The sequence below is a fragment of the Hordeum vulgare genome, chromosome 7H (assembly GCF_904849725.1).
Source record: "Hordeum vulgare subsp. vulgare chromosome 7H, MorexV3_pseudomolecules_assembly, whole genome shotgun sequence".
Taxonomy (NCBI): domain Eukaryota; kingdom Viridiplantae; phylum Streptophyta; class Magnoliopsida; order Poales; family Poaceae; genus Hordeum; species Hordeum vulgare.
Genome location: NC_058524.1, coordinates 617683259 through 617694229, shown reverse-complemented (window position 1 = coordinate 617694229; position 10971 = coordinate 617683259). Strand labels below are relative to the sequence as shown.

The 10971-nt window shown below is 48.0% G+C and overlaps 1 protein-coding gene across 1 annotated transcript; it reads right to left on the bottom strand.

Moving 5' to 3' along the window:
- Positions 1-8288: 8288 nt before the first annotated feature.
- On the bottom strand, positions 8289-9511 carry LOC123410944 (transcription factor MYB44-like). Its single transcript, XM_045103868.1, has one exon. The coding sequence runs from the start codon at positions 9364-9366 to the stop codon at positions 8497-8499; it is 870 nt and encodes a 289-aa protein (XP_044959803.1). The 5' UTR covers positions 9367-9511; the 3' UTR covers positions 8289-8496.
- Between the last annotated feature and the right edge of the window lie 1460 nt (positions 9512-10971).

Here is a 10971-nt window from a genome sequence, read left to right as displayed (position 1 = left end):
AGGTGGTATTTGTACTACTTGTAGCCGGTGATGTGGCCGGCAGCAACAGCTGGCCGCACGAGGTCCCATCCAACTGCATGCATGCACGCAACGGAAACGAAACCTCCTGCCTCGTCCCGTCCCATCCTCCCACCCGCGGCGCCTGTCGTTTTCCCTGGCTGGATGCCATGTGGGGCTGCATCGAGGTAGGCCGCATGTGCCACCGTGGATTTCATTCAAATTTCGAACTAGCGTCGTTTCTGTTGGTTTGTTTCATGGTTGGTGGGGGTGTGGGAGGCTGCCGTTGGAGGAAAGAGTTCGAAAAAGATGAACGAATCCTCTAATCCGATCTCTATGGTCAGTGTGCTCGGAGTATTTCAAAGGTAAGACTAGTGGTAATGGGTATCGTATGTTAGTATTATGTTTATGTTACTATTTCTGTCGTAAAATGCACGTTAGAAGGTGCAACACAACCAAGAAATAAGGTGAGTGGGCAAAGAAAAAACCCAAACGGTAAAGATAGCCAATCATATAAGGTGTGTGACAATCTTGCTGATATGTTTACCAAATCATTACCGGCATCATCCTTTGAGAGGTGTGTGCGTGGAATAGGTATGATGAGACTTGGAGAGATGCAAGGTTAAGCGGAAGAAACTTCACAAACTCGTCGCTAAAATCTTGATCCCGGTGATTGAGTACTCAACCAGGCGGTTGAGTGGATTATACTGTTTTTTTTTCCTTTAATGAGTCTTCCTTATATTTCTCACCTAAGGTTTTTGATGAGGCAATTCGTGCAATACAATAACATATACTATGCGCTCTTTCTCCACATTTTTTCACTGGGTTTTCGGAATTTTGATGCATGGATATACGGATAATTACCTAAAGGGGAGTGTTGGGAAACCAGGGCCCATCGGATGCTCGCTTCCGTGCGAGACACGAAACCAGTCCCCGTCGTTTTCCCTCTTCTCGTTAAGTGGGTACTTAGGTGGTGTTTCTTTACCCAGGGACTAGACTAAAAAGTCCCTTTTAGTCCCTAGATAAAGAAACAGGAGGGACTTTTTCTTAAGGGGCTAAAAAAAGACTCTATTGAAGAAACTTTTTTCTTTAGTCCCTGGGACTAAAAAAAGTCTAGTCCCTGAGAAAGAAACATCACCTTATTCTTTAGCCCCCCATCCCTATATAAAATAAAGAGAGGAGAAGCAATTGTTTCGGAATTATAACAGAGATCGTCATTAATAAAAAAATGTTTCTTTTTTACTTCCTGTGTTTTTTACTACTTTTATGATTTTATGCGACGCTGCTCAGTTTCGGGACTCACCGGCAAAAAGTTGGGTAACACAATGCAATAGTACTCCTACATGGGATAGATCCACGGCCTCCTGAGTCCTGACCGTCCATCCGCGCGAGCAACCGCCACACCCGATGATGCATGCACAGCACTGCTGTACCTCCCAGAGGATCCGTGCTCCCCACCCTACCCCACTGCCGACGTCCCTCCTCGTGCCCATGATAGGTGGGTCCAGCCGCACGTTCGCCCGTCCATCAGGCTCCTCGGTCCGTGCCGCGCGTGTCTCGAGAACAGGATGGCCGAGGCTGGTGGTGGTGGAGCGGGCACCCGTCCCACCGACCGTACGCTACATACAGTAGGAGGCAACGTACTGCCCCAGGTCCCAACCGCAACTGCAGTTGCCAACCAACCACAGCACGCGCCACCGTGATGAGTGAGACCGCCTCGGACGGACGTCTTGGATCCGCGCGCGCGGCCGGAAGGAAGGGACGGACGCAGCTTCGTCGCAGCTTCCTCGGACGGCCTCTCGGGTTAATTTAGGGCGCAGGGAAGATCTTTGGCCGATTTTTCAACTGCTGCCGTGCTGATCCGGCCAGACTCCGATCACGCTGGCATGTCCGTGCAGGTGCATCGGTTGCACATGCCCGCCCGTGCAATAGGATATCCCTGTCAGAGCCGCACGACCGCACGAGGCGGCCGTTGTGCCGCGCGTATCCCCCAGTGGTCAGACTGGCTCGTCGTGGTGCGTTTCAGTTCTCACTCGCAAGAAAGGCCTCCATGGGCTCCAGCCTGAGTTGCACCAGTGGAGGCGGCACGACTTGCCGGAGACTTGTCCAGTTGCTTGTGCAGCTGTTAGATAGCATCGTCCATAGCATACATATGAGTGTAAAAGCATCTCCAACGGCGCGGCGCACAAAAAATGGATTTATAACGCGCAAACAGTAAATTTTAGCGCGCGGGCTCCAGCGGTCGTCGTAAAATTTGGTGCGCACACGGCATTCTAGCAGACGCGCAAAACTTCGACGTTTGCAACATGCATTTTGATCAAACATGGAAAATTCAAACGATCCATAGCGTATTTTTAAAACGATACACGGTATAGTTTTTAAACGATACATAACATAAATAATCCAGATAGATACAAATCACTACTCGTCGATACATAGTTAACCAAAACGATAAACTACTAATCATCGTCTTCCTCCGACGCGCCGGTGTCCGATTCCTCTGTCTAACGTTCATCGTCGGAGGACCAAGTCGACTCTTCCTTGAGCTCCATCTGAAAGAGTGTGGCTTGCTTTCGCATACGCCTATCTTCACGATAGGCGGCTTGTTCCGCCCTCCTTTGCGCGAAGAATTCACGCTCGTCGAGGACGTCCTGCGGAAGCTGTCGGCGCCACTCCACCGTGGCATGTTCGTCCATCCCAACGATGCCGAGGCGGCGCTCCCGCCTCCGGTTCCGGCGACGGACCTCTTCGGTGACAACCCGCACACGAGGCGTGAAGTTCCGCGCCCACTCCTGCGTCATCACCTCGGGGGAATTCTTCAGCCTACTAGGCCGGTTAAGGCGCCACGCCGCCGCATCATACACGCCGGCGGCACCGTCGACGGTTTGAACATGTCGAGGCCGAGGCGCATGTCGCCGGAGCGGATCTCGGTGTAGAAGGTGAAGGAGGGGCGCGGGCGGCATCGTCGACGGTTTGAACGTGTCGAGGCCGAGGCGCATGTCGCCGGAGCGGATCTCGGTGTAGAAGGTGAAGGAGGGGCGCGGGCGGCATCGTCGACGGTTTGAACGTGTCGAGGCCGAGGCGCATGTCGCCGGAGCGGATCTCGGTGTAGAAGGTGAAGGAGGGGCGCGTGCGGCATCGTCGACGGTTTGAACGTGCCGAGGTCGAGGCGCATGTCGTCGGAGCGGATCTCGGTGTTGAAGGTATCAGAGGGGCGCGCGCGGACGCCGCCGTATCCCGAAGTTCCGCGAAGGCGCGACGGCATGGTTGCACGGCGGCGCGAGGCGAGAGAGAGATTGGCAATGGACGCGTAGCGAGGCGAGAGGCGAGTTACAACGGTGGAAGGTGCTGCATTTATTGTGTGCGCCAAGCGCAGCGCACCAAATTTCCAGCGAGCCACCTTAACAATTCTATGACACATCATATGTCTTGCGGTAGTCATGTGGTAACATCATCCATGTTCCAAAAAAATTAAGACAAAACAAGTTTTCACAACATCATATGTGTTGCAGAAGTCGTTTCGCAACAACATCCATGTTGCAAAATAGTTAAAGCAAAAATAATAATAATTTTGTAACAGAATGTCCGTTGCAAACGTCTCCGCAATATAAGGTCTCTTGCAACGAAAGATTATGCAACAATGTCTTTGTTGCAATTGTCATGAAAGATATCTGTCGTCGAATAACACCATATCAAATGACTATCGAGGTGACGGATCATTTAGAAAGATCCGTAGGCGAAAATGATTTGTGTCGTTAAGGTTGGTTTGTTCTGTGGTACTACGTGGGGGTTGGGAGGCTGTCATTGTGGGAAAGAGTTTGGAAAATATGAATGAACCCGCAAATCCGGTCTCTATGCTCGTTCCCTTCAAGCTTCTTTTGTTTCATAGAGCAGGGAAATCATAGGAATAGAAAATTCATAAAAAAATTGAGATGACATGTACTTAAATCCTACGAATAGCAATAGGAAAGGAGATGACTTCTGATTCACATCATATGATTATTTCCATTAAGTCTGGCTAATATTTATTTTTCTATGAAATGTAAAAGATAGGAAGAATACCTCCATAGGAATAGGATTTTATTCCTACAAACCTAAGGGCCCTAAAGAAATTTTTCCTATAGAAATCCTATGATATTCCACTAACGGTGCTCGGAGTGTGGAAGCTAATGATGTCAAAGCTATATACATAGGGGATGTTTGGTTCCCAGTCTAAGATTGCCACGCCTAAACTTAGTCATGCCACAATACCTTAGGCATGTGTTTGGTTCATTGTCACACTTGTGGCTTGTCACACTTTTCTAGTTATATGGTCCACATGTCATACACTTAATTTTTTGTCAAATCTTGTCATACTTGTGGTGTCCATTTTATTAGCCACACTTTTTGTGGCAGCCACACTTTGCCTAAGGTTAGTTGTGGCAAAGTTAGTCATGAACCAAACAGGTCCATAGTCATCAGTAGATAAAATCCAGGTAAATTCAAGTGTATTAGTGCACCTATCACGAATTTTGTTGACATTGCAAACAACACCTAGCACCACCACTTCGTCCCTTCCACTTATATTTTTTAATCTTAGTGCATCTACAATCAAAATGTGCTAATTTGAGCGGTGTGGATTTTTTGAACCTGAGTCTGTACGCATCTATTAAGCCAAAAAAAATGGTAAAAATGCATCAAACAAAAAACGAAAGCTATTTTCGACAAATATAGTCTCGCATAACGTTCACGTTTAAAATTTGGAGATAAATATACCCTATGACAAATCACTCCAATCTGAATTTGAAAGCATATAATCTCTGAAAACACAGAATGAATAGCCGGCCTGCGTGAGCTCCGACGATAGCCACGAGTCCTCGCAAGACTTGTGTCGCTGCCACTCCTCTTATCAACCACGGAATCGCCCCTGTTTCGTCGCAGAACTGCTCTCTGCACTCTCGGATGAGAATGAGGTTGGGGGTGGGAAGGAGAGACGGGAGGTGAGTGGAAATCACTAGAAAATATGTCGTTGAGCGACAAAAACTGTCGATTTGGCGATCGTGTGGGCGTACACGTGCGACGGCAGTTTAACCGCGTCCAGATGGACCAGGATGCATACATGGCATCGAATTTCCGTAAGACGTCGTCAAGATTTGTGCACAACAGAACAGATGGAGATCAATGAGCGTTAGGAAAAGAAAAAATATAGATAAACACGGCGGTGAGCAAGGGGCGCTCATGGAGTGCGACCCGCGCGCGCGGGCTCCTTGCACCTTTGCCACATGCCCACCCAAACCTAATGCATGCACTGCTGCCGTACCGTACAGCGGGTTCCCCTACCCGACTGCCGACGCGCTCATGACGGGTGGGACCACCCGCACGTTCGCCCGCGCGGACAGGCTGTAGCGCAGCGTTGGAAGACGTGGCCATCTCCTGCGCTGAGCGTGCTTGTCTTCCACCGCCAACCAGTCTCATCTGCTACTTTCTCGCCGGCGCTGAGCTTCAGCTTCGGCCTCACTCTCACCTCCGGACGCGCTACTGCCGGAGCCGGCCAGCCGCCGTGACCGCAAGCAACGGTGCCGCTGAGCTCGTCGGAGCGCGGCACGTGGCCGCGAGGGCCTCGAAGCCTGGCTGCCGAGGCTGGGGCGCGGTCCCACCGACCGTACGCTACATACAGTAGGAGGCAACATACTGCCCCAGGTCCCAACAGCAACTGCCGTCGCCAACCAAGCACAGCACGCGCCACCGTCTCTGGATCCGCGCGCGGCGGGGAGGGAGGGAAGGAGGGACGCAGCTTCCTCGGACGGTCGCGTCCCGTCGTCGTCTAAACAAAACGGAGGAGATCTTCGCCCACACCATCTGTTTCAACTGATGATGTGCTGATCCAGGTCCAGCGAGCCACGATCGCCGCTGCCATGTCCGTCCGCCCCTCGTGCAACAGAATATTGATTCGTCACCCTGTCAGAGCCGCACGATCGCCGCTGCCATGTCCGTCCGCCCCTCGTGCAACAGAATATTGATTCGTCACCCTGTCAGAGCCGCACGACCGCACGAGGCGGCCGTTGTGGCCATAGCGCGTGCCAGACTAGCTCGTCCTCGTCCTCGTCCTCATGCGCTTCTCACTCGCGGAAAGGGAATGCGTGGCAGCTCGTGCTCTATCAACCTGGAAGCTCTTCTCCAACTACATTTGCTGGAGCATGACCTATGAGTGTCGGAGCTGATTTTTATAGCTACTCGTATGTGGTATATTTGGTGGTAGAGACGACAAGATGCACAAGTGCACTTCTACACGCGAGCTCAAATGAGCTAGGGCGAACAGTAAATTCGAAAATTATTTTATAAATGTTTGAAAAATTCCGAATTTATTTTACAGTAAACTTTAACGAATGTTCTAATAGCTTGCAAAATTTCAGTACGAAATCACATTTTTTTAAGTCATGGTAAAAAAAACAAAATCAGCGCTTCAAAATGTTTTGAAAGTAGCATTTTCAGTGTTTTGATTTTCTTCCACGACTTCCACAGATGTGAACTCATAATGAAATTTGCAAGCACTTTGAACATTTGTTAAAGTTTACCTAAAAAAATTCCAGATTTTTTGAACATTTTTATAATAATTATTGAAGTTACTGTTCATCCGAACTCATTTTTGCTCGGGTGCAAAACCATCACGTCCCAAAAGATGAGACTATCTAAAACCTCCGACTTCTACCTATAGATTTTATTTGGAGCTATATACACCGAACGTAATAGAAATGATGTGTACGTAGGTTTATATGTTTACGTACTTTTGTATGGATTTGAGGAATCTAGTACCAAATGTTTTGATGTAGTAGTTCTTTTTAGGCGTGCCCGATCAGTTTTCGCGGACGCCTCCGGACGCATTTGAGGGTCATTTCTACATACTTTCGTCTGTTTTCCGCTTTTGTTGTTTTCATATGTTTTTTCGTCTCAAAAGTTTTTGTTTCGAAAATAAATGGATCTGTAAAGAAAGTTCATCAAAAGTACAAAGTATCTCAAACATAATAAAAATTATATCAAAATTGCTAGCACATCAAACAACTCCTACCGTTGCCAAAACAAGCCGTGGATGCGCCATTGTCGCCACTCCCTTTGTGGAGCCAGCCTGACCATGTCGATGGCAGCCGGTATGTTTCCGTGCATGTGCCCTTATAGACCGTCGACTTACGGCCGCATTAGTGGTCGTTGAACCCCTGAAGTGCTTGAAACCAAATCACGCTCTACACTGACAAAACCTGACCTCGCTTCTCAATTTTTTTTGTTCTTTAAATGTTATTAAAATATGTGCAGGCTTTTATCAATACACTTGAATTTTTTCTATACACGTTGAGCTCTTCATAGACTATGTTTTTAACATTTTTTATTACATGTTAAATATTCTCAAATAGATGCTGAACATTCTTTGAATCTAACAAAACATTTTTTAAATTATATGAACATTTTTAAACATTGTATTGTCATTTTATAACAAATGTCAAACACATTACTGAAATGTATGAACACTTTTTAAAAAGGTCTAAATGTCAGGACCATATTTTGTTTAAATGCGTGAACAAATTTTAAAATGGTACAATAATTTTGTTTGCTCTAAATTACGTGAACATTTTTTTACATTGGATGAAACTATTTTTTGATGGCATAAAGATATTTTGAAATGCACAAACATTTTTTTTAAATAATACCTACACTTTTTTATAAATTATGGAACAATTGTTTTACATAGGGTAAACATTTTTTAAATGCAACGAACATGTTATTAAAACTCATAGATAGTTTTTAATGTCGTTAATATAGTTTTTTTTTAATGATATCAATATTTGTGCGCAAAAAATTCTTACACTGCATGAAAATTCCAAAATCGGGTGATGTACATTTTTTTCTAATTGTATACAATGTTTGACTTTCACGAATGTTTCCTCAATTAGTGTTTTTTTATTTCTTAATTTTGTTGGGAGTTCTTTAATATTTTCCAAACTCTCAAATACTGAAAAAATAATTAACATTTTTTGAAATTCATGTCCCAAACATTTTCCGTATTCGTGCACATTTTTTTTTAATTTTGTGAACTTCCTAACATTCATGAATCATGAATTTTGTTCATACATGAACACCTTTTGTTGCAAAATAGTTTTGGTTACCATTTTGTTTGATTGTTCAACTTCTCAATCTTGGAGCACATGTTTTCGTCATGCGGTTTGCGACCCTTGATGTTAAATGCAGAATGAGGAATTTTTCTCTTAATATGAGAATAAATATAGATATAATTTTTGCTTTCGCATGAAAACAAGTTTGACATGAGTGAGCCCAAACTTGGACACATGTATTTTTCTTTCCATTTCATTTGTTTGTATATACACAAAGTGGCAAATCGTCAGCTTTGCCAAGTTTCTTCTTTCTTCCATTGCTAATTCAATTCAGACTTCAGATCCTAATGAAATGAAGCAAGACCATTGAGGCATTGCTGCCGACCTACTCGACCCGATCGAATGCATTGATCGTCTGTCACTGCATCCTCGAGACCCTGCCTGCGTGCTCCGCCGCCACGTGCAGCTGCGGCATGGACGGCAGGTTGGCGCCGCAGCTGGCGCCGGAGATGTACCTGCACACCTCGTCACGGATCATCTCCTGCATCGCGGCGGCGAAAGCGGGGGAGAACGGGTATGACGACGCCGGCTGCGCGGCGGTGGACGCCGGAGCGGGCGGCGGCGACGGGGAGGGAGACGGCTGGTGGAAATGGCTGTGGGAGCTGTCGTGGTGGAAACCGTGGGCATCCGTGCCGGGGAGGGAGAGCGAGAGCGACGTGAATGTGTCCTCCTGCTCCTCATCCTCCTCGTGTCCCTGGCTCATGGCGCAGTCCGCCGGCTCGAGCCCGCCGGCCCGCGCCACCGGCCGGTAAACCTGGACGAGCCCAAACACATCTCCATGGCTGAGATCGCTGCGGTCCGACCCGGATCCAGATCCCGACCCCGAAGTACTCTCCGGCGTGACGCTGGCGCGCTTGCACGGCCGTTCCTCCTCCCCGTCTCCGGCGGCGTCGACGGCGCCGATCCTGCGCTTGAGGGAGCAGTTCCAGTGGTTCTTGACGGCGTTGTCTGTGCGGCCTCGGAGCAGGCGCGCGATGGCGGCCCAGCGGTTGCCGAGCCTCGCGTGGGCGCGGGCGATGACGGCGTCCTCGTCGGCCGTGAAGGGCCTGCGCTCCACCCCGGGGGACAGCTGGTTGCACCAGCGCAGGCGGCAGGACTTGCCGGAGCGGCCCGGCACCCCGCGTCCGATGGCCGTCCAGTTGCGCGCCCCGTGGAGCTCCACCAGCTGCCGTAGCGCGCCGTCCTCCTCCGGGCTCCACGGGCCCCTGATCCGGTCGCAGCCCTCCATGTGGTAGTACCTGTCTGCGACGAGGAGCTGGACTGCTGGAGACTGTGATGGTAATAGGATTATGGGAAGACTGTTGTGTGTGGCGGCGAGCGGTGGTGGTGGTTATCTGAGGGGAAGGAGATGGCATTTGTAGGCGGGGACGAACGGCCGGTGATGTGGCCGGCAGCAACAGCTGGCCGCACGAGGTCCCATCCAACTGCATGCATGCACGCAACGGAAACGAAACCTCCTGCCTTGTCCCGTCCAATCCTACCCGCGGCGCTTTGTCGTTTTCCTTGGCTGGATGCCATGTGGGGCTGTATCGAGATGGGACCCACGTCTCCGTGAGAAAAATGGCGATATTGTTTTTTGGTCTGGCCACCGCTGATTTCAAATTTTGAGCTGTGGGAGTATGACCGCGTGGACAATGCATAGCTTCAGAGTAAGATCGAATATTTAGATGAGGAAGTGGGATCCTTTACACGAGACGGATGCTTGAATAAAAAAAATGTGGTTCGGTGTAAAAAGTTGAAAAGGTTAAAGTAAAAACTATAAATGCATGTGTATTAGAGTCTTTATTTTTTATTTTTTAATGATGCTCACTAGTGGTAACTTGCATTGAGGAGAAAACGTCAATGTAGATGCCGCAAGTTATTTTTTATGTTGAGGCATGTGTATTCATATGCCATCATTGTACATGCCGTGAATAGCATCGATTCGGTTGGTTTGTTGGGATTTGCTATTTCTCATGTGTTTGAAATACTTGTTACGTCAGTCATCTTCTTTCTTCTTTCTTTCATTTCATGTCGGACCTTGCTGGAGAAGATATTTTTTCTATCTATCTTACGAAAAGCCATGACCCCATTATCTAATTTAGAGGAGGCGGACAAGGGGGATGCAAGTGATCGTCAGAGTTGTTTTCCGGTTAAGGGGTCTAAAGGGATTGCCACGACGTCATATCCACCCGATAAGCCTAGCTTGGCCAACAGTTACGCGAGGAAGAATAGGATGGAAGTAGAAGATGAATAATATCATGATCTATTTTCAACGGTTAGGCGATGTGATTAGAGGAATGAAAAACGAAGAGAGAGGAGTCGGATTTAGAAGGGACAAAGCCAATGGTTTGAACAAAGGCAGCAAAACGTTGGAAGCAGGCTTCGGGAGCCTGCTTGAGACCATACAACGATTTGTTTAGAAGACAAACGAGATTCGCTGAGGAGGGATTTTCAAAACCACAGAGTTGCTGGCAGTACACAGTTTCATTTAGTGTTCCATGGAGAAAAGCATTTTTGACATCCACTTGATGAATGGGCCTTGAAGAGGAGACCGCAAGACTAAGAACAACGCGGAAGGTGCTAGGTTTTACCACGGGGGGAAGCTCTCATCAAAATCAATGTCGTGCTGCTGTGAAAAAGCACGACAAACCCAGCAAGCTTTGTAGCGGGCAAGCGAACCATTGGCTTGAAACTATGGGCGAAAACCCATTTTCCGGAGACAATATTAACACCAGGAGGCTTGGGAACCAAAGTCCAGGTGTTGTTTTGCTGGAGAGCATCAAATTTGTTCCGCATAGGAGAAAACCAAACGGGATCAAGAAGAGCCCGTTTGTATGAGGTGGGTAGAGGG